At 41.4% G+C, this 24,599-nt stretch overlaps 1 protein-coding gene and 2 long non-coding RNA genes across 4 annotated transcripts; 1 reads left to right on the top strand and 2 right to left on the bottom strand.

Moving 5' to 3' along the window:
- Positions 1 to 359: 359 nt before the first annotated feature.
- On the bottom strand, positions 360 to 5,483 carry LOC115132699 (uncharacterized). Its single transcript, XR_003864099.2, has 3 exons — positions 5,272 to 5,483; positions 2,053 to 2,138; positions 360 to 1,279 (listed from the first exon to the last, which is right to left on the bottom strand). It is a non-coding gene; the product is annotated as an uncharacterized LOC115132699 (long non-coding RNA).
- Positions 5,484 to 7,865: 2,382 nt separating this feature from the next.
- LOC115131355 (cilia- and flagella-associated protein 69) lies at positions 7,866 to 15,884 on the bottom strand. Of its 2 annotated transcripts, none has more exons than XM_029663021.2 (23): positions 15,469 to 15,884; positions 15,278 to 15,337; positions 15,086 to 15,151; positions 14,617 to 14,726; positions 14,455 to 14,531; positions 14,194 to 14,370; positions 13,919 to 14,071; positions 13,421 to 13,598; positions 13,132 to 13,255; positions 12,960 to 13,008; positions 12,651 to 12,772; positions 12,255 to 12,486; positions 11,810 to 11,974; positions 11,603 to 11,718; positions 11,037 to 11,155; positions 10,864 to 10,945; positions 10,575 to 10,767; positions 10,221 to 10,361; positions 9,431 to 9,507; positions 9,035 to 9,232; positions 8,824 to 8,910; positions 8,624 to 8,728; positions 7,866 to 8,258 (listed from the first exon to the last, which is right to left on the bottom strand). In XM_029663021.2, the coding sequence occupies exons 1-23, from the start codon at positions 15,604 to 15,606 to the stop codon at positions 8,085 to 8,087; spliced, it is 2,943 nt and encodes a 980-aa protein (XP_029518881.1). In that variant the 5' UTR covers positions 15,607 to 15,884; the 3' UTR covers positions 7,866 to 8,084. The 2 variants fall into 2 exon arrangements, with proteins under 2 accessions (XP_029518881.1, XP_029518882.1); XM_029663022.2 differs by having other exon boundaries at positions 14,272 to 14,370.
- A 5-nt stretch (positions 15,885 to 15,889) lies between these two features.
- LOC115131356 (uncharacterized) lies at positions 15,890 to 23,515 on the top strand. The gene is made up of 3 exons (XR_003863942.2): positions 15,890 to 16,026; positions 17,729 to 17,818; positions 20,436 to 23,515. It is a non-coding gene; the product is annotated as an uncharacterized LOC115131356 (long non-coding RNA).
- The last annotated feature ends 1,084 nt before the right edge of the window (positions 23,516 to 24,599 follow it).

Raw genomic sequence — 24,599 nt, 5'->3', positions numbered from 1 at the left:
ATTCATCTAGTGTCAAAACCACATTTTCCTCCTTTAGCTTATTTTCACATGAATCACCCAATACATTCAGTGCAGCTGTGTGACCATATCACTCCCTAACCTAATGTACTGTACCTTCCACATGGATAACCCCATAGAATTAGACATATTTTCACAACAACACTTTGGTGTTGCATAACTGTTTCAAAGACTTGAATGACAAATACTCAAGTCTTGATAGGTCACATACCACTGACATATACACACATTTATCAACAGAAAACCCCCCAGAAAGAAATCAGTGACTTTGATGATTATATTACATTAAATTATTTTTCGTATATGTACTTTACAGCCAAATAAATCATTGAACCTTCTTTGAGTAAATAGTGAGTTTTATTTGGTATTTAAAAATGTAAACTATTAAAAATACTTGTTAATAAAATATACATATAAATGTCATTAAGAGTCAGTTTGGAAGTGGCATACGTTGAGGAGACCACCGATTCTGTCAGAACCACAGAGCTACAGTATTATCATGGCATCCATGTTCAACTGATAAAGCGCTAAAGCAAATACTAAACGCTTACTGGGGTCCCGCATTTGTGATGTGCATTCATGCTATGTTCAAAGACATTCTAGTATGGAGCCTAAGTAAGTATGCTAGGCCTACATGTTGAAATCTTTCAAATAAGCAGATATGTGTAGATCACCTCATATCTTCCAAAAAATGTGTTTAGGTAAAAATGTTGTTTGGTCATTTTAATCTATTGGGCATTAGTACTGGTAATTCACATTTCCATTTCCCCACAGTACACTTACATTTTCCCGTTATCATAATACAAAGATAAACGTATGTCAAACCCAGCAGTTGTTTATTAAAGACTGCATGGTCTCACTCTCAAGACAAAACGCTCCTGATACCCATCCTCTTCCATCAAACACAGACATTCTCTCGAACAACAACAACAAACACTCAGCCCACAGAACCATCTTGGCATGGCAGCTTTGAGTAGGCCTGAATTCTAGTGAAGGTGCCAAACGCTGCAATGCAAGGTGATGGAGTGCAGCACTGCAGCCTACTCTGATTCTCTTCATCTCTCTCCCCTCATCTCTCTGGTCCAGTTGAGGGGCCACACTGTCCAACTGTTCAGGGAGCATTCTCTTTCAGATGGAACTTCTCCGCCATCCGCCGGGCGCTGTAGAAGGACACACTCATGCCCACCATGGCCATCGTCATGGCGATCTGGTTGATGAATCCTTTCTGCGGCTGTATCTGGACTTCACCTGAGACCTGTCTCTGCCAGGGGGAAGAAACGAGCACGCACACATACACACACACAAACACACAAACATACACACACATACACACCCCGACACACACAAGGTTTGGTCAATTTATATTGGCATCAGTTCACACAGCCCCTACTGTTTTTGAACTGTGAAACAATCCTGTTCTATTGTTGCCTACTTTCCAAGTTTGCTTTACGCTGACACTCACTATGAATATTTGAACAAGGAAATTAAGGATTTGAGTTAAGGGCACACAGTGCTCTTTTCACACACATTAGCAATGGCACTGATAATAAAGCCAGTAGGCAGGAAACAGTGTCACATAGGTTGCATGTCTCTCATATTTACAGCTCTCATAGGACAGATCCACACCATGGTAACAGAATTCTGTTTCCTGATAGGAATAAGTCTTTGGTATTGTTTTATTCACATCTGTGAGGCAGGCATGCAAGATAATATGCTAACGTCAAAATGATCCTTTATTTAAGAAAGTACAATTCAGCAAAAGCTTCAAACGATATGAGCTGGTTCTTTCAGTGAGAAAAGCAGTCATAAGTGTTGTATTATATAATCACTTAAGGTCTGCATCTGTAGTTCACTATGAAATGTTAATGTCCACTTTTCACTGTGTTGTTATCCATCACAACTAGCCTACAGTACAATGGATCCCTATGCTAATATATCAACTTTCCAAATAAACTCTAAAAACAAACAGTGTGTGCAGGAAATAAACTACAAACCAATGTTTAAAATCACCCCTAGATAGACAAGGACACACACCTGGAGGAGACGAAAGTATCCAGGGGTCAGGCGTCCCAGTCTAATGAACATGTCTTCAACTGTGAGTTCTCAGATTAGTCCAGCATCTGCCAGCAGAGAAAACATAAAATATAAATATAATCACCAGAGTCCTCAATAGACACTGAGGCAAAAACATTGACAACACAATGAAAAATGTAGTTTTAAATACAAGACTCAATAAGCAAGCCCTCTTCCCATATCAAGCCAAAAGCACACACTCAGCCTTGGAGGTAAACAAGCTAATCAAAAATATGTTCCACTGTTAACATAGACGAATAAGGACCAGAATGATATTCTGAGACATTTATCAAAGGACAGTACTACATGAACAAAAATATAAATGGATTTCACATCAGTGGGCAGCAGCGCACCAGCCATTCAGACTGAGTTTTTCCCCAGACAGAAATATTCCTCAGCTTCAGCCGTTCGGGTGGCTGGTATCAGACAATCTTGCAGGTGAAGAAGCCAGATGTGGAGGTCCTGGGCTGGCGTGGTTACACGTAGTCTGATGTGAGGCCAGTTGGACGTACAAGCAAATTCTCTAAAGCGACTTGAGGCGGCTTATGGTAGAGAAATGAACATTAAATTCTCTGGCAACAGCTCTGGTGGACATTCCTGCAGTCAGCATGCCAATTGCACGCTCCTTCAAAACTTGAGACATCTGTGACATTGTGTTGTGTGACAAAATAGCATATTTTAGAGTGACCTTTTATTGTCCCCGGCACAAGGTGCACCTGTGTAATGATCATGCTGTTTAATCCGCTTCTTGATATGCCTGTCAGATGGATGGACCCCTCAACACTGTCATTGGTTGCACTAATTACACTGTTTGTCAACAACCTGGTTCAAGTGTTCATGACATTACACTGAATAAGGCAGGCACAGTGTTACCGAAAATGTGGTGTTTTACCCAATAAGTTACAGGGAGTTTATACAGTACAACTGAAGTCGGAAGTTTACATACACTTAGATTGGACCATTAAAACTCGTTTTTCAACCACTCCACAAATTTCATGTTAACAAACTATAGTTTTGGTAAGTCGTTAGGACATCTACTTTGTGCATGACACAAGTCATTTTTCCAACAATTTTTTTACAGACAGATTATTTCACGTATAATTCACTGTATCACAATTCCGGTGGGTCAGAAGTTTACATACACTAAGTTGACTGTGCCTTTAAACAGCTTGGAAAATTCCAGAAAATGATGTCATGGCTTTAGAAGCTTCTGATAGTCTAATTGACATCATTTTTTGAGTCAATTGTTGGTGTACCCGTGGATGTATTTCAAGGCCTATCTTCAAACTCATTGCCTCTTCGCTTGACATCATGGGAAAATCAAAAGAAATCAGCCAAGACCTCAGAAAAACAATTGTAGACCTCCACACGTCTGGTTCATCCCTGGGAGCAATTTCCAAACGCCTGAAGGTACCACGTTCAACTGTACAAACAATAGTACACAAGTATAAACACCATGGGACCACGCAGCCATCATACCGCTCAGAAAGAAGATGCGTTCTGTCTCCAGAGATGAACGTACCTTGGTGCGAAAAGTGCAAATCAAATCCAGAACAACAGCAAAGGACCTTGTGAAGATGCTGGAGGAAACAGCTACAAAAGTATCTATATCCACAGTAAAACGAGTCCTATATCGACATAACCGGAAGGCCGCTCAGCAAGGAAGACGCCACTGCTCCAAAACCGCTATAAAAAAGCCAGACTATGGTTTGCAACTGCACATGGGGACAAAGAACGTATATATGTATAGAAATGTCCTCTGGTCTGATGAAACAAAAATAGTACTGTTTGGCCAAAATGACCATCATTTTTGGAGGAAAAAGGGGGAGGCTTGCAAGCCGAAGAACACCATCCCAACCATGAAGCACGGGGGTGGCAGCATCATGTTGTGGGGGTGCTTTGCTGCAGGAGGGATTGGTGCACTTCACAAAATAGTTGGCATCGTGAGGCAGGGAAATTTTGTGGATATATTGAAGTAACATCTCAAGATGTTAAAGCTTGGTTGCAAATGGGTCTTCCAAATGGACAATGACCCCAAGCATACTTCCAAAGTTGTGGCAAAATGGCTTAAGGACAACAAAGTCAAGGTATTGGAGTGGCCATCACAAAGCCCTGACCTCAATCCTGTTGAAAATTTGTGGGCAGAACTGAAAAAGCGTGTGCGAGCATGGAGGCCTACAAACCTGACTCAGTTACACCAGCTCTGTCAGGAGGAATGGGCCAAAATTCCCCCACCTTATTGTGGGAAGCTTGTTGGAAGGCTACCCGAAACGTTTGACCCAAGTTAAACAATTAAAAGGCAATGCTATCAAAAACTAATTGAGTGTATGTAAACTTCTGACCCACTGGGAATGTGATGAAAGAAATAAAAGCTGAAACAAATCATTCTCTACGATTATTCTGACATTTCACATTCTTAAATTAAAGTGGTGAGCCTAACTGACCTAAAACAGGGAGTTTTTACTCTGATTAAATGTCAGGAACTGTGAATAACTGAGTTTAAATGTATTTGGCTAAGGTGCATGTAAACTTCTGACTTCAACTGTAGAGTGTGCGACTCTCTTTATTTATTTCTATAGACATGGGATCCTACCACCACATTTTGCTAAAAGGGAACTAAACTCCTTGGCAACAATACCCAGCATAAACTTCTGTAGAATGCACTTTTAGAATCTCATGTCCATGCAATTTGTTCTGCAACAAGGACTGCATTCATGTTGCAAATTAATACAGGAGTTAACCAGCAAATCACAAAAAAATGCAGCCCAAAAGTACACAATAGCTGCCAACATAGCCTCTTTTATCTAATTTTCCACTGAATGGTGCCCTCATTCTTACATCACAGAGAAACCAATGAGTCCTACATTTCAAACTCAAATTCAACATTTGAGAAAGACATGATCCATTGGAACTTTTATAGGCCCAGAGTCAAGCAAACTTCAAGTCATGATGACAGCAAAATAACAAAACCAGTGATAACCATGACATGAAACCAATACCACAATTGAGAAATAACTTCAGAAATACCCTGAATTTTAGGAGAAGTGTAGAATATAATCTCACGGAGAGAGAGAGAGAGAGAGAGAGAGAGAGAGAGAGAGAGAGAGAGAGAGAGAGAGAGAGAGAGAGAGAGAGAAATGATCCAGGACAGGATCCAAAGGAATCCCGGTGAATCCTCACCTTCACCAAGCCCTGCAGCAGCATCAGCCCAGACACCATCCGAAACACTAGAAGAAAGTGAAAGCCTGTGATACTGAGGGAGCTCCTATGTGCCCCTGGTCTTTGTAAACCCCAGTCCCATCCAATTGGCTCAATAGACTCAAGCTGAACACACAGACACAGTCTCGCACAGACAGACACACACACGCATAGAAACACTCTCTCGCCTTACTGCATAAAAGCCTCAGCCTGTCAGATATGATTTTGTCATCCAGTCCAAAAATGGGAGGATGAGGAGAGGGGAGTGTGCTTCTGTGCAGCATGGTCCACGCTTGAAGAAACATGTGTGTTAACACGCTGCAGTGGTGTTATGTAACACTTCGGACTCACCAAAACAGGACCCTTTCCAATAGTATCCACTGCAAGAAGCAGTCAATGATCCCAGCAGGAAGTCATTATAATGACTTCTAATTATGAGAACATATCTGACATTTCTGGAAGACTTCTTGCATTGTATATGTTCACATTTTTGTCTGAAGGCTTGGTTCTAATGTTACATACTGACCACACCACTCGGTCGCGTGTGAGAGTGTTGCAAAATAAATGTACACATACATGTTTATTCAAGCATTGCACCCACATTGCCTGCGAGCGTCAACAAGCATGCATAGCCATGCGCTAAAACAGAACTTTGTCATATTTGTGATGCTCGAAGCACTGTAAGTCCTGCCTCTCCCATCTCCTCATTGCTTTTTAGGAGTATATACCCACGTGGCATCTTATCATTGGTTTTTAGGAGCATATGCCCATGTGAGTGATTGAAAGATGAACTGAGGTCCACACTCCAGTCCAGGTGGTTGTGGGAATGCACCTTAAAGTTCGTTGCCAACCGCCATATAAAGTCCAAAGAAGAAGAAGCCTGAAGGAGGAGAGATTAGAAACAAACTTGGTTTACTGTTTTATCTGTGGATTAATTGTCGGAGTAGAGGACCTTGTGCATTTCAGGTAAAATATATCCCAGGACAAATTAGCTAGCAACAGCAAGCTAGCTAGCTAAATGACTGTAAATGTTTAATGTTTTTTGACCTGTCCCCAAATTAATATAATTGGTTCAGAGTTTGTTTTGATATTTAAACCTGCGTGTCCTGATCGTGTCTGGTGTGGTTGGACAAAATCAACTTGTTCGATGATGTATATAAACCCTGGATTGCTGATGCTATTTAATTGCCATTGAGAGGCTTTGAAGTCACCGACATATTGGTACTCCCCAGTTGGAGCAGTCCTCCATAGGAATGAATGGAATGCGACAGTATTTATATTAAATGTTTCAAGGACAAAATGACATGTATTAGTAAATGCATTTATATAGCTTCCAAAATATTTTTTTACACTGGTAGGAGAGTGTGATGGCTTCAACACAGCGCCCCGCCCCGTTAGACCTCTTTCTGTTTGCAAACATTGCTGCAAGATGGTGATGCGCGCAAGTTGGTGGCAGGACAAGGGGGAGTTCTTATAGAACTCCAGCAAAAACAGGCTCTATTTACGTGTTGCTTGTGGGTGCATTTCACACTACTTTTGAATTATAATTTGATTTTAAGGCTTGTATAAATGTCATGCTTAATATAATGTTTATGTCATCATCGCAAATCAACTGCATTATATATATATTTTAAAAAAACTTCAACCAGTAAAATTTCTCTTTGGCTTTTGCTACAGCCTATATCAATGAGCATTAGCATTATAGCTAACAACTGCTGCATCCAAAATAGTTATTTTGCAAAGATCACAACCAAATATAATCTTTGCGACTGTTCAAGCAAGAATCAAAACATTATTGTAAGCGTATGACAACCCCAAAAAAGTGATTTTGTTCAGAAGTAATAAAAACATAAATCTAGGCTTTGTTGAATGGGAGTATGATGGCAAAGGCTTTCTCACTGCCGCCAAAAGTCACACGCATCTGTGCATCACGTCAGTGTGTCGTGTACTGGAAAGTGGTATATAACCTTTCATTATGTGGGGGGAAAAAAATGTATCTTCATCCAACACATCCAGAACTAGTGGCCTGACCACAGCACAACCAAAGACATTTCCTTTATGGAAACAACATTTTCAAACCAAAGGAAAGCAGGAAAGCGCCATCTTCCCCATCTTGACACACTAGTTGCCTTGTTTAGTATGGGTCTTTGTCTATAGTCTGCAGAGTACAAACATGTGTAGTCATGTTCAGTTTGGCCACAAAAGGCAGTCAATTCGGAGGGGGAGGTAGACTACAGGATGCTGATTGTGGCCTCCTAAATGACTTCATCCGTCAGCCTGCACACTCAGTAAATTGAAACATTATTGTCAAAAGCAGATGCTGGTAACATACTGGTCTTGATGTAAACTGCTACTCACATCACAAAATAGTTTATACCATCACGAAACATGTGAGCACCAAGTAGAATCTTCATCATAAAATGTATCTCTGACATCACAAATGAAACACCTTGTGCACTGAAGGTCAAAATGAGGCGATGTCCTCACAAATGATTGTGAATTCTGTCGATTGCTACATCAATATTTAAATATTGATAAATTCCACACAAAAAAAAGTCCTAGGCACAATGACAAAATTCAGTTGCAGCACAATTTTAATAATTTCAAATCTGTTTAATCCATCCATTAATATCTGTTCCTAGTAGATACTAGTAGTCTAATTTTGGTTGTTCATGCTGGATTGATGAATTCCTGTCTGTATGTTCACTCTGAAGCTAACACACCAAATTGTACATGGATACCTGTAGTAAATAGTGAACAAACACTGAGCAAAGCTATAAGAGGAGGTGGGGTATTTATTTGACTGAAACTGTGTTGAAATACTCTGGGTCCTCAGTGGCAGTGGGGAGTTTCCTAAGGGCTCCACCCTGGATGGGCACCCTCTCCAGTGCCAGCTCTGTATTGGCCAGGGGCCCTCCTGTCAGGTGGGCTGGAGTGCTCTCTACAGTCATCACCCGCCCACAGAAATTCTGAAACACACACACAATTGTTTTAAGGCGGTGGGGAAATCAGATCAACAGATCAAGCATGGAAACAGGGGGTCATGGTATATGGCCAATATAGCACGGCTAAGGGCTGTTCTTAAGACAAGATGCAATGCGGAGTGTTGTAGGTCGTGGTATATTGGCAATATACCACAAACCCCCGAGGTGCCTTATTGCTATTATAAACGGGTTACCAATGTAATTAGAGCAGTAAAAATAAACGTTTTGTCATACCAGTGGTATACCTTTGATATACCACGGCTTTTAGTCAATCAGCATTCAGGGCTTGAAGCACCCAGTTTATAATTATCAATATAGTACAGTACAATATCTGCATCACAATGACTTACTGTAATTTGTAAGCCATGAATTTGTGTAGGATGGAATATAGTTTCCTTATGCTTTGATTTAGGTCTGGATGAGTCAATAGATCTCTCCTGATGCTCTTTTGTCTCCTGAAATAGAAATTGATAAAGTAATCAATCAAAGTCTTCCCTACAAATAGCACTTTGAAAGAAAGATGAATTGCTTGAGGCGGACATAGGACAACCTTTAAAATCTTGTAGTTTGATGTCTTTGCCACAAAATGCTCCCAAGACTGGGCTGTAAGCTCCTGCTGTTTCCAGTTGGAACTTATCTGTGAAATTAAGAAATAAACAGAATAACTTAGTCAGACCTTAATTATTTTAGAGCCCTTACACACATTGGGGCCATTTGACCCCAGCTGTTATAATGTCACGGGCACGGACGCACACGCACACCTCTGTATACATGCGTTTCTCCTCACTGACGTCCTCCTTGTCCCGTTGCTCCAGCATGCTGCTCTGCTGTGTGATGACTCTCCTGGCTGTGTCCTCCGTCATCTTAGCAATGGTATCCAGGGCCTCTTCGTCAGGGGTGACTGGTCTCACTCCCTCCAGGCTCAACTCTTTGGAGATCTCATCCCACACCTCGCCAACCTATTGAGATAGCTTACCGTTCAAAAAAACTGTTTTTCTTCATGATTTGACATGTTTTTTTTCTTCTTCTTCTTCTTGTCTTTGTCAGTTTGACACTGTTCTGACTGATACGGATATCATATCAAGCTTATTTGTGTGTGACTGACCTGTTATAAATGTACATTCTAGGATAGGCTAAGAGAGGACACAAATGTTCACCTTAAAGTCCAGATATCTGGTGACAATGCTTAGGGTGATATAATCTTCTGTTGACAATCCAGGCAGGGCTTCAAAACCTGGAATCAGAAGCATTATTTTACCCAAGGAAACAACTCACAAACACACATTACTGTAAAGCATACATTTGTGTTAATTTCGACATTTCAGGGTGTTGGTATGGCAACTGCTCGGCATCGGACCGCAAGGTGCTACAGAGGATACTGCGTACAGCCCAGTACATCACTGGTGCCAAGTTTCCTGCCATCCAGGACCTGTATACTAGGCGGTGTCAGAGGAAAGCCCAAAAAATTGTCAATTGTCACCCAAGTCATAGACTGTTTATTCTGCTACCGCACGGCAAGTGGTACCGGAGCGCCAAGTCTAAGACCAAAAGGCTCCTTAACAGCTTCTACCCCAAGCCATAAGACTGCTGAACAATTAATCAAATGGCCACCAGACTATTTACATTGACACCCCCCTCTCTCCATTTGTTTTGTACACTGCTGCTACTCACTATTTATTATCTATGCACACCCCTCACCCCCGCACACTGACTCAATACCCCCTGTATATAGCCTCATTATTGTTATTTTATTGTGTTACTTTTTACTTTAGTTTATTCGGTAAATATTTTCATAATGAACTCTTCTTAATCTGCACTGTTGGTTAAGGGCTTTTAAGTAAGCATTTCACGGTAAGGTCTGCACATGTTGTATTCGGCAACATGTGACAAATAAAGTTTGATTTGATTTAATCAGTCCCTTGAAAATAGTAGTCAATTGTCCTTTACCAAGTTTACAGAAGACAGAGTAGATCTTGGAGCGAAGGTTCTCAGACACGTCCATCACTGCAGCACTAGGCCTGTTAGCAGGCAGTGATACCTGGGAATCATCCTCCTCTTGGTAATAACACAGAATAGGCTTCTTGGGATCTAGCCATAAAACAGAAGAAAAAAAAGAAGAAGAAAAAGTTCGAGCTTTAGTAGTTTTAGTAGTAGGATGTTACTGTAGCTCCATTATGAAACAGAGGCAACATTTACTGTATTATTCAAAGAGTATTGACCTCACTGCATAGCATTTCACTGTCCTTGTGTGATTGTTAACAGCAGTAATCCCACTTAATTTGAATGATACCATGGACCCACCTGAGATCCTTCCATAGAGGTCTCTGCTCACCCCCAGCTCTGCCTCTTCCTGCCTCCAGAGCTGTAAGAGTAGCCCCGGGGTGGTCAGGCTCTTCTGCCCTCGCCAGGCCAGGATGTGAGACATCGTCTTGGGGTTGTCACACAGCTCCAGCAGGGTTCCAAGGACCACGTTTTGCATGTTCCTAGGGCTCGACTGAAGGTAAGATGGGTTCAGAAATTCAACATGGTGCAAAAGAAAAAGTACTGCTTGAGCTACACCTAAGGATGCCACACCAGATAGTGTACTTACATGAAGCAAGTCAAGCAGAAGGAAAATGCCTTCTTTTTCCAAAAACACATCTTCTGTGGTGTAGCATCCAACGATACAGGACCTACAGTAAAAGAACAGCCCACAAATGAGAACATACAGTACAAGAGTCACAGATGGAAGAAGTAAACTGATGTATTGGTAAGTGAACTGACCAGACACAATCCACGGTGGAGAGGATGAGTTTGTTGTGTCCCAGGCCACTGTAGAACTTCTCAGTGCTCATCTTGAGGAAATGCACCGTCATCTCAACTCCCTCCGATCCAAACAATTCCTGAGGCATATAATAGCATGGCGTTAAACCCATTTTAGTCTCCATTTAAATTCAATGAAAGCGAAAACATCATAGTGCATTGAGGCTTTTTAACTGCTGTTACGAGGGTGAGTAACACATAATTCTCCAATATCCTCTTTGAAGATGTTGTATATTAGGGATCCCCATTACCTGCTGCCAAGGCAGCAGCTATTCTTCCTGGGGTCCAAACACACTAAGGCACTTACATTATGTATAAAACAAAAGATAAAACAATATATCATATAACATTATTACTCCACTACATATCTATAATGCAAAATGTATAATACCACCATACAACAATATTACAATGTATGTGTGTGTAGAGTGCGTGTGCTAGCGCTTGTGCACGTATGCGTGTCTGTACCTTTCTGTGTGTCTCTTTACAGACCCCGCTGTAATCAAGGTTCTTGACCTTAGTTTTACCTTTCTGTGTGGATTGTTCTCGCAGAGTGCTGACAGGATCAGCTGAATGTCGGCCTTGATCTCCAAGGTAATAACGTCCTCCTCCTCAGGACTCCCCTCCATCTGCATAATTATCACTGGGAAAGTTGTGCTCAATATTATGGAAAAACACAGATACTTTGTGAAGCTTGCATTTGGAATCAAAGGGGAGGTACCGCCTGTCATTACCAAGCAGCTGGCTGATGGCTCCTTGATCAAAAAGGTCTTGGTTGATTGCTTCGTTGCCTAGAGACGCCATGGATCTCAGCAGCCTCACACAGTAACGCATCTGAGCCTTCTTACTGCCCCTCCCTCCAGTGCCATGGAAACTATGGCCCTGTCCAAAGTAGGCATCTGTTGGGCATAAACAATGATGTGATACAAACAATAATTGCAGATCAAACTATGTGACCAATTTCAAGTTCCATTAAATTCATAGCTAAGTCATCATAAGTGGCCAAACAAATGTGAGGTACCAGTCTCTGAATTACTCCCATCATACAAGCCAATATATGAAATTAAGAACATTGCTTTGGAGAAGTCCATCTGCAACTAACGTTGTCTACACACCACTAGATCTGTTCAACTCCTGTCCAAGTTCGTGGTAAGTTCCCAGGGTGCCCCCTCTCCTCACCTCGCTCAGTGCACCACTCCAGCAGCAGCAGAAGGCAGGTGTTTCCCTGGCAGATCATATAGTCATCCAGCATCAGTGGAGCCACGGTGGCCAGAGTGGCCAGAGCCTGCAGTTGCAGCTCCTCCTGCTGGACAGGGGTCCAGTTGCGTGGCCCTGACTGGCCTTCAGGAGGAGCAGCAGTGGGCTTCACTAGGTGGAGCAGGGCCAGGACAACATGGCCCTCTTTGAACAGCTGGTAGACAAACATCATGTCTGAAGTTACAGTTTACAACACATCAGAAAGTATGAATAATTTGTATGTACTCTGGAATGTTTTTCAGACTATCAATGGCACACTAACATTAAATAATGCAGCTAATCGATCGTTCACATTACGGAAGTAAAATACTCATTCACCTGCAGAGCAGATAAGTCTTTTGACATGACAACAACCAGATTTAGTAGCAACCTTTTCATCTCAAAATCTTCATTGTTATAGGATAGCTTGAGGTTGCGGACCAAAGGGTTGTGACTCTTGACTTGGATACAAAGAAAAATAATATCAAAATAGTTCATGACCATTCAACTTCATTTGGAAGATAACATGTAACAGATTTACTTTATAATGCATCAAACATTATCACTACTTACAAACACATAATTTATATATATATATATATATATATATATATATATATATATATATGAGGCAAAAAAGAGGCTTACGTTCTGGAAATGTAACAAAAAGAATGAGCTGCTTGGCAAATAAACTCTCCTGTAAATGAGGACAAACAAATATCAATAACATGTGATGCTTGAAGTGTGGTATGATTATTGACAATTGATGACATTCCTGTAATTTACTTCCTGCTTTGATTTAGTAATACAATTTGCTTACAATGAGTGGAGATTTGGGGTTTTCAGCTATGAGAGTTGTGATCACCAGTAGATCATTCCTGAGTTGGAAGTCGTAATGTCGAAAGCCATTCAGCAGCTGGTGCAAAAATGCCTCTTTCAGAGCCCTATGTTTGAGACGATAATAATCATTAGTACTTAATTTCCCTTCACATATTACACAGTTCATTTGCAATGGTTGTAAACACTTTTTCAATGTGAGTACTGTTTATTGCACTCACTCATGCAGAATGTGAATGAGCTCTTAAAAAATGTAGGTAAAAGTCACATACATAATACAGTCCATGTTGCTCAATTGGGCTGTAACCTCCTCTTTGCAACCTCTCTCCAGCAAGTTCCATAGGATCTCCGAGGAGCGGAACAGGACTTGCCCTGAAGGGTCTGGCTCATTCATATGGAAACAGATCTGCTGTGCCCCCTGTGCCTTTAATATTAGGCTACAGTTCACATCTGTGTACAAAACATACATGTGACTGTATGAGGTGGAATAAATAGAGAATGACTCCTTGACATTGACAGAGGTAAACTGTAAGTTACTGCTATGATTGGTCCTTCTTTAAAGGGCTACATTATCTCAAGAGCTACTTTCTCTGATGAAGGATGAAGGGCTCCAATCCAAAGTAGTGCACTATAAAGGGAAATAGGGTCCCACACAACCAATGTTCTGACTTTCTCTAGGTCTGGGATTTCTGAGACTATGCCAGTTGGGAAACATACAGAAACTAATTCACCAGTCCTTTATAGCAATTCATGTTTGAATGGTTATTTACCAGATGAGCTGGAGAGCATCTGAAGAGTCTGTAGGACCTGGAGCTTGACTGCAGGCTGGTTCTCCAGGAGGGCCATGGACAGGACCAGAGTCTCAGCCAGCCCACTCTGCTCCAACAGCTGCACCCTGTAGCCTAGGCTGGTAGGGTGGAGTCCTACAGAAAATAGGATATTACAACAGAAGATAATAAGCATATTTCTGTGAAGTGGTACACCATTTCAGACAGGTGAATGTCTTACAACGAACACAACCTCAATATCATTTAAAATGGCTCACTCATTGACTGTTTAGAGAATCTGTGAGAGGCAACAGCTGGCTTTGAGGCAGCTGCAGGCTTTGAAAGACTGTCCATACCATCCACACTGTGTTTTGATGTCACAGAGCTGTACACGGATATAATAGAGTGGCAGATTTGGTTCCTCACTTCAGTGTTTGGCACCCTCATCAGAAACCCTGCAAACATAAAATACATTGGTATCACTTTTGGATGACCATAGATGCTTGTATGACCACAGCAGTGCTGCATGTGTTACGTACCCATCTGAGAGAATGATTCTCTGACAGTCTGTGCGTAGGTCACTTCATCAGAGGTCTTTTCCTTTAGAAAAGGAAGCCTAAGTAATACAAGTTATAGTCTGTAAGCTTGTATTTGGTTTGAATAATGAAGAAAAACCGATTAAACAAGCAACAACAACTCACCGACAAATCTTCAGTAAGTCACATAGCACTGAAGTATATTCAGGATGATCTTTGGACTTCTCAGCACAGATATATAAAATCTTAAAAACATCTGCCAGCTCTTTCAAAAGCTTGAAAATGTAATTTTAAGGACAAATAACCACGTGAAGAAGTAGCCTAACTATGGAAATAATGGTGTCTAAAAATACCCATGGAGACATACAATATCTCATAAGTATAATTATTTCTGGGCAATAAAAATGCTGAACCCAAAAATAATTAGCTGGTAATTGGGATCTAGGGAATTCAATGTGTCTACATTTGGTACTCGGAGGACATGACGCTGCCTAACAACATAGGCTTATCTATTTCCAAAACATCATTAGGGGATATGAGTCAGAAGAGTTTACACCCTGGCACAATTAGTTCTGAACAAGAAAATAATCAATCAGCCCAATGAAATCAAGAAAAAGTCAGGTAAGAAGGATACAAAGCCTTTTTGACATCTCTGCACTACTTTCTTCAAAGCAAAAATCTGTCTCTCTTTCAAAGTAGCCTGAAGCAGAGATATAAATGTTTGATTAACATTTGGCATTTCCATTGAATTAATAGCTTAGTTTATGATTTTGTTACTAACCTAGTAATAGTTTAATGATTATGTTGACAAATATTTTCCACTTACTGCTAAAGGATCCTCAAGAAAATGTATCACACGACTGAGTTCAATAGGTTTAGTGAGAACCTGAAAAAGCACATGAATGCATTTGATAAATTCACATGAATCCAGATTCCTAAGACAAAGTGAACCTTTATTTGAAATGCATGACAAAGTAGTTTAAAACATGTCAAAGTAGAAAAATATAAACAACTTACCTCCTGTTTCTCTTGATCATTGTCTTTTGCTATATGTTTGATAACTGGGATCGCATGTTTTCTTCGATGCACTTTGGCTTTCGATCCAGTTGAAGTTGTCAAATAACTTTTAGTCATTGCAGCCTCCGATGCAAGCATTGCAAACGCGTTTGTGCAAAAAAAAAAACCTGCTTTACAGAGTTCCGCGTGTATAACTGAAATGTTTCAGTTAGTTGACATAACAAATATTATAAATACATGGAAGAAAATAACTATAGTCGATGCCTCACAAAAACACCGACTTCTGTGTTTGCCTCAGACCTCCCTATGTGCGCTTGTATCCGTTACTATGGTTATCTCCCTACTACCACAAACAGAAAATACCACATCTCGAAACGCCTACTTTTCCCGTTCTGACACACCGGAAGTGGGTTTTTGGTGACAGCATTCGCCATGATTTCAGACAGAATAACGACAACAAAGGCAGATTGATAACAATTCATTCTTACAGTCGTCTAAAATAAATGATTAAACTCTGAATCGGAAAAAGAGCACAGTCTGCCATGCTGACAGTTGCAGGTTAGTGCGTATATATCCAAATTGCACGCATCTGTTAGTTGTGGACAGCTGATTAAGGATCAATTGGGCAGCAGGTTAGCTTCATGTTGGCAATCTCTATTACAATCATTAAATATGTTTTATAACTAAACCTCGCTGTTCTATCAGTGCTATAATGTCCCTGTGTTTTCATATTAAAGCCGATAGTAGCCGCTAGATCTGCACTATCATCTAGGATTGATGTGCCCAGCCGGTAATACCAAAGATTTGTATAACTAAACCAATATTGACCATAGCCTGTCGTTTCCAATGGGAACAAATTAGTCATAATGGGCAGAGCCAAGCACGTGCTAGCGAGATCCGATTTGTCAACATAATCATTAAACTATTACTAGGTTAGTAACAAAATCATCTGCATATTGCCATTAGGGAACGCCTCCTTTGTGAAGTGCTCTTGTGCAATAACTCAATTCGCCTTTGCACTCGTTCTAAACAACGCGTTTTTTATTTTGCAAAGGGTAAAGTCGACAACTTAGTCCACTCTGTTCATACGATTATATTGATATCAAATGTTTAATCGATGAGAAAATGTGCAGAATCTCGGCCAAAATCCATCTAGTTCCATCTTCTTCCACTGCAAGCCAGTGAGCAGCTTCTTCTTCTACTTCTATGGTATAATGGCGTAACAATCAAATGTACCGTCGGCCACCAACTGTGCGGGTGGGTAATAAGGATCCGTCCGCAAAAATAAAACATTTGGGTAAAAATAAAACTACCAAAAAAAAGAAAAACAACAACAAAATGAACCTGCTTTTCTGTAAAAAAAAAAAAAACGTTTTTTAATCAGGTCCCAACACAGGTTCAGAAGCCTCCTGTGAGGGCGGGACATTTCCTAGCAACAAAAGTCCTTGTAGTGTTTCTGCCATGAAGTCCTGGAGCCCCAAAAACTTCTCAGTTGCAGATATAATGATATCCAGGATATTTGACTTCTTAGACACTTGTGCTGTACAATTAATCACTGTGGCTATAAATGCCACAAAAATCCACCTTCTTCACAATGAGTGTATCCAGATTGACTTAAAACACTAGCAACTGATTGCCAGGACTACCTGGCATGATGACTCCTTGCTGTCCCCAGTCCACCTGGCCGTGCTGCTGTTCCAGTGTCAACTGTTCTGCCTGCGGCTATGGAACCCTGACCTGTTCACCGGACGTGCTACCTGTCCCAGACCTGCTGTTTCCAACTCTCTAGAGACAGCAGGAGCGGTAGAGATACTCTTAATGATCGGCTATGAAAAGGCAACTGACATTTACTCCTGAGGCGCTAACTTGCTGCACCCTCGACAACTACTGAGATTATTATTTTACCATGCTGGTCATTTATGAACATTTGAACATCTTGGCCATGTTCTGTTATAATCTCCACCCGACACAGCCAGAAGAGGACTGGCCACCCCTCATAGCCTGGTTCCTCTCTAGGTTTCTTCCTAGGTTTTGTCCTTTCTAGGGAGTTTTTCCTAGCCACCGTGCTTCTACACCTGCATTGCTTGCTGTTTGGAGTTTTAGGCTGGGTTTCTGTTCAGCACTTTGAGATATCAGCTGATGTAAGAAGGGCTATATAAATACATTTGATTTGATTTAAAAGAAACTGGTTTATCCTGTCACCAAAAACTGTGTCTTGACACACCTAATCCGCAAATTGCCGTTCCCATACCGCTTTTAGGACGAGAAGATCCATTGTGCAGACTACTTTGGCCACAAAGATGTTGCTGGTCAGTGCATGAAGGTCCTGTGTGAAGTCTTCAAGGAGCAGGTAATGGAATAACCCTCTACTTGGAAGAGAATATTGCGCAGATGACATTAATAAACAGTTTACATTACTACACAGATTATATTACTACACAGATTAAGGTAGTACACAGATTACATAACATTACTACACAGAGGGCATTACTACACAGATGACATTACTACACACATTACTACACAGATGACATTACGACAGATTATATTACATTACTACACAGATTACGTTAGTTACTACACAGATTAAATTAGTTACTACACATTAGGTTACATTACAACACAGAGGACATTACTACACAGATTATACTACTACATTACATTGCTCCCCATATCAAATCAAATTTTATTTGTCACATACACATGGTTAGCAGATGTTAGTGCGAGTGTAGCGAAATGCTTGTGCTTCTAGTTCCGACAATGCAGTAATAACCAACAAGTAATCTAGCTAACAATTCCAAAACTACTACCTTATAGACACAAGTGTAAGGGGATAAAGAATATGTACATAAAGATATATGAATGAGTGATGGTACAGAGCGGCATAGGCAAGATACAGTAGATGGTATTGAGTGCAGTATATACATATGAGATGAGTATGTAAACAAAGTGGCATAGTTAAAGTGGCTAGTGATACATGTATTACATAAGGATGCAGTACATGATATAGAGTACAGTATATACGTATACATATGAGATGAATAATGTAGGGTATGTAAACATTATATTAGGTAGCATTGTTTAAAGTGGCTAGTGATATATTTTACATCATTTCCCATCAATTCCCATTATTAAAGTGGCTGGAGTTGAGTCAGTGTGTTGGCAGCAGCCACTCAATGTTAGTGGTGGCTGTTTAACAGTCTGATGGCCTTGAGATAGAAGCTGTTTTTCAGTTTCTCGGTCCCAGCTTTGATGCACCTGTACTGACCTCGCCTTCTGGATGATAGCGGGGTGAACAGGCAGTGGCTCGGGTGGTTGTTGTCCTTGATGATCTTTATGGCCTTCCTGTGACATCGGGTGGTGTAGGTGTCCTGGAGGGCAGGTAGTTTGCCCCCGGTGATGCGTTGTGCAGACCTCACTACCCTCTGGAGAGCCTTACGGTTGTGGGCGGAGCAGTTGCCGTACCAGCCGGTGATACAGCCTGACAGGATGCTCTCGATGGTGCATCTGTATAAGTTTGTGAGTGCTTTTGGTGACAAGCCGAATTTCTTCAGCCTCCTGAGGTTTTCCTCACGTCGGCTGCAGTGAAGGAGAGTCCGCATGTTTTAGTTGCGGGCAGTGTCAGTGGCACTGTATTGTCCTCAAAGCGTCAAAAAAGTGATTTAGTCTGCCTGGGAGCAAGACATCCTGGTCCGTGACGGTGCTGGTTTTCTTTTTGTAATCCGTGATTGACTGTAGACCCTGCCACATACCTCTTGTGTCTGAGCCGTTGAATTGAGATTCTACTTTGTCTCTATACTGACGCTTAGCTTGTTTGATTGCCTTGCGGAGGGAATAGTTACACTGTTTGGTTTTTCCAGCCCTGGTTGCGCAATCGATATGCTGATAAAATTTAGGGAGTCTTGTTTTCAGATTAGCCTTGTTAATGAATGCAGCCTCCGGATATATGGATTCCAGTTTGCAAAGAGTCAAATAAAGTTCGTTCAGAGCCATCGATGTGTCTGCTTGGGGGGGAATATATACGGCTGTGATTATAATCGAAGAGAATTCCCTTGGTAGATAATGCGGTCTACATTTGATTGTGAGGAATTCTAAATCAGGTGAACAGAAGGACTTGAGTTCCTGTATGTTGTTGTGGCCACACCATGTCACGTTAACCATAAAGCATACGCCCCCGCCCCTCTTCTTACCAGAAAGATGTTTGTTTCTGTCGGCGCGATGCGTGGAGAAACCAGCTGGCTGCACCGTCTCCGATAGTGTCTCTCCAGTGAGCCATGTTTCCGTGAAGCAAAGAACGTTACAGTCTCTGATGTCCCTCTGGAATGCTACCCTTGCTCGGATTTCATCAACCTTGTTGTCAAGAGACTGGATATTGGCGAGGAGAATGCTAGGGAGTGGTGCACCACGTGCCCGTCTCCGGAGTCTGACCAGAAGACCGCTTTGTTTTCCCCTTTTTCAAAGTCGTTTTATGGGGTCGCCGGCTGGGATCCATTCTGTTGTCCTGGGTGACATAAGAGAATTTCATAATTTTCTTACCCAGCTTTTAACCTAAATGTAATGACATTACGAAATGTTTTGTTGATTTCACGTTAGTTGACAACTAGACATGGAACTGACGTCTGTGCACAGTGGGACACCTCGTGTTGGTTTAGTTGGAGATCACTGTAATAAGAAATTAAAAGATTGGCAGCGCAAGTATGCTTCTAAACAATGAATTTTGATGTACAAATGGACATACAGTATTTCTGTTATATGTGGATTGTTTGTCAATAACTATTTAGTGAGGTGCATGCCAATGTCGTGCACACATCATCAATAGCTTTCAAAGTTCCAATGTGTTGGTACAATGAGCGCTTAACTGTTGAAGTAATAAAAGTTGATAACTTAAATGGATAAATGAGTACTTTTGCAGTAGCACTTTTGTGTTTTATAATGATGAATTAATTAATTATAATTTCTGTTTTCAGAACAAAACTGGGCCTGAATATACTTTAAATTACCAAGATGGAACTGCCAAAGGGGAATGAGTTGCAATCTACTGCAGAGATAGCCTGCAAAGTTCTGTCATACTTTCCAGGTTGATGCCCAAACAGTTAGAGCTTCTAATTTTAAAAATGAAACTCTCCAGAAATAAGTCTCTCCCTGTTGCCGCCTTTTATAGACCCCCCCTCAGCTGCCAGCTGTGCCCTGGACACCATATGTGAATTGATTGCCCCCAGTCTATCTTCAGAGTTTGTTCTGTTGGGTGACCTAAACTGGGATATGCTTAACACCTCGGCCGTCCTACAATCTAAACTAGATGCCCTCAATCTCAAACAAATTATCAAGGAACCCGCCAGGTACAACCCTAAATCCGTAAACATGGGCAACCTCATAGATATTATCCTGACCAACTTGCCCTCCAAATACACCGCTGCTGCTTTCAATCAGTATCTCAGCGAACACTGCCTCATTGCATGCATCCGTTATGGGTCTGTGGTCAAACGAACACCCCCATGACTGTCGAACACTCCCTAAAACACTTCTGTGAGCAAGCCTTTCTAATCGACCTGGCCCGGTTGTTCTTTACAAGTAATTTCCTCAACATCTTAAATCAGCATGTCCCATTCAAAAAATGTAGAATAAGAACAGATATAGCACTTGGTTCACTCCAGACCTGACTGCCCTTGACCAGCACTAAAACAACCTGTGGCGTACTGCACTAGCATCGAATAGTCCCCGCGATATGCAACTTTTCAGGGAAGTCAGGAACCAATACACACACTCAGTTAGGAAAGCAAAGGCTAGCTTTTTCAAACATAAATTTGCATCCTGTAGCTCTAACTCCAAAAGGTTTGGGACACTAAAGTCCATGGAGATTAAGAGCACTTCCTCCCAGCTGCCCACTGCACTGAGGCTAGGAAACACTGTCACCACCGATAAATCCATGATAATCGAGAATTTCAAAAAAGCATTTCTCTACGGCTGGCCATGCATTGCTCCTGGCTACCCCAACAGCTCCGCACCCCCAGCAGCTACTTGCCCAAGACTCCCCTGCTTCTCCTTCACCCAAATCCAGATAGCAGATGTTCTGAAAGAGCTGCAAAACCTAGACCCGTACAAATCAGCTGGGCTAGACAATCTGGACCCTCTCATTCTAAAATTATCCACCGCCATTGTCGCAATCCCTATTACTAGTCTGTTTGACCTCACTTTCGTATTGCCCGAGATTCCTAAAGATTGGAAAGCTGCCGCGGTCATCCCCCTCTTCAAAGGGGGTGACACTCTTGACCCAAACTGTTACAGACCTATATCCATCCTGCCCTGCCTTTCTAAAGTCTTCGAAAGCCAAGTTAACAAACAGATCACTGACCATTTCAAATCCCACCGTACCTTTTCCACTGTGCACACCTGTTTCCAAGCTGGTCACGGGTGTACATCAGCCACACTCAAGGTACTAAACGATATTATAACCGCTGTCGATAAAAGACAGTACTGTGCAGCCGTCTTCATCAACCTGGCCAAGGCTTTTGACCCTGTCAATCACCGTAATTCTTATTGGCAGACTCAACAGCCTTGGTTTCTCAAATGACTGCCTCGCCTGGTTCTCCAACTACTTCTCAGATAGAGTTCAGTGTGTCAAATCGGAGGGCCTGTTGTCCGGACCTCTGGCAGTCTCTATGGGGGTACCACAGGGTTCAACTCTCGGGCCAACTTTTCTCTGTATATATCAATGATGTCGCTCTTGCAGCAGGTGATTCCTTGATCCACCTCTACGCAGACGACACCATTCTGCATACATCTGGCCCTTCTTTGGACACTGTGTTAACAAACCTCCAAACGAGCTTCAATGCCATACAACACTCCTTCCGTGGCCTCCAACTGCTTTTAAATGCGCGTAAAACTAAGTGCATGCTCTGCCCGCAACCGCCCTCCCGACTAGCATCACTACTCTGGACGGTTCTGACTTAGAATATGTAACTACAAATACCTAGGTGTCTGGTTAGACTGTAAACTCTCCTTCCAGACTCATATTAAGCATCTCCAATAAAAATATTAAATCTAGGATCCGCTTCCTATGTCGCAACAAAGCCTTCTTCACTAACGCTGCCAAACATACCCTCGTAAAACTGACTATTCTACCGATTCTCGACTTCAGCGATGTCATTTACAAAATAGCCTCCAACACTCTACTCAGCAAATTGGATGCAGTCTATCACAGTGCCATCCGTTTTGTCACCAAAGCCCCATATACCACCCACCACTGCAACCTGTATGCTCTCGTCGGCTGGCCCTCGCTACATATTCGTCGCCAGACCCACTGGCTCCAGGTCATCTAGAAGTCTTTGCTAAGTAATGCTCCGCTTTATCTCAGCTCACTGGTCACCATAACACCCACCCGTAGCACACGCTCCAGCAGGTATATCTCACTGGTCATCCCCAAAGCCAACACCTTCTTTGGTCACCTTTCCTTCCAGTTCTCATTTTTTTGCCTTACATCCTTACTCCATTCGCACACATTGTATATAGATTTTTCTATTGTTGTCACAATCGTCGTAAGGAGCGGACCAAAATGCAGCGTGGTATGTGTTCATGATGATTTTTTAATGAAAGAAATCACTGAACACAGACTATACAAACGAATATGAAGCTATAATGAGAACTATGCTGCAACTAACATAGACAATCACCCACAACCCAAAATGACAAAACAGGCTACCTAAATATGGCTCCCAATCAGAGACAATGACTAACACCTGCCTCTGATTGAGAACCATATCAGGCCAAACACAGAAACAGACAAACTAGACATCCAACATAGAATGCCCACTCAGATCACACCCTGACCAAACAAAACATAGAAACATACAAAGCAAACTATGGTCAGGGTGTGACATTTGTGTAATTGAATGTACTTTTGTTTATCCCATGTGTAACTCTGTGTTGTTGTTTATTGTCACACTGCTTTGCTTTATCTTGGCCAGGTCGCAGTTGTAAATGAGAACTTGTTCTCAACAGGCCTACCTGGTTAAATAAAGGTGAAATAAAAAATAAATGTAAAAAATAAGGATGGTCCATTTGGCTTTAATTATTGACTGGTTCTTGTAAAGACAGTTGTGTATTGGTTGTATTTGCATTGTTTTAGCAAGTAACTTGGACTAATGTCTCTGTATGAAAGGGATATAATATCCTTTTCATACACAGACCAGATTCCCACAAATTTACCATGGCTGCTTTTTTTTATGTCTGTTTTTTCGTATATCTGATACCAGTACCCATTTCAGACAAAATACGTGGTATATTACCTTTCAAACAGACCCTTATTTACCAATTTCTTGCAGGTATATCCCTTTTAGGGTTGTTAAATCATGGGGCTGTTTACATTTCAAAGTAGGGAGATGTTTTTTTAGCAACAAAACTGAAAAGGTTCTCTCAGATTGTTGACAACATATAAAGTATATTTTGTATCCAATGTTTATTGAAAACATTCCTACATTTGCACAATGAGCACTTGTCTCTCAAATACATCGTTACAGTTGTTGGTTTGCTAGCTAGAGAATTTTTGCCATATTAGCAAAGACGTCAAAACAAGACATGGTATCAAGAACAAGATAAAACTAGCTGAAACGCGAGCCACCTACGATTCCCCACATTGCAGCTCTTTGTCACTAGATTGAGTTGGGCCGGTAACCCGAAAGGTTGGTGGAACGAATCCCTGAGTTGACTAGGTAAAATCTGCCGTTCTGCCCCTGAACAACACAGTTCCCCGGTAGGCCGTCATTGTAAATATGAATTTGTTCAAAACTGACTTGCCTAAAATGTGAGAACGTTTACATGCACCGTAATAATTCGATATTAAACTGATTATAGAAGTAGGGAGATTATGCAATAGTCATGTAGACACTTTACTCTGCTGATCTTAATCGAAGTAAACATACACTTATTAAAACACCGGGTTTTCTGAGCAATCTTTCAAATTATTAGAACATGTAAACCCCTTAATTGGCAGTGTATTTGTATTTGATCTGAGCGAGTGAAGTGATTTGGGAACAACTTATTGTATGCGCTCTAGTAGTTCTATATGTCCGAACTCGGAATCAAATGCGTTTAACAGTATAACTTCTGTCCCCTCGCCGGGTTCGAACCAGATA

This window comes from Oncorhynchus nerka, linkage group LG7, assembly GCF_034236695.1.
Source record: "Oncorhynchus nerka isolate Pitt River linkage group LG7, Oner_Uvic_2.0, whole genome shotgun sequence".
NCBI classification, from domain to species: Eukaryota; Metazoa; Chordata; class Actinopteri; order Salmoniformes; family Salmonidae; genus Oncorhynchus; species Oncorhynchus nerka.
This window is presented reverse-complemented; position numbering and strand designations above follow the sequence as displayed.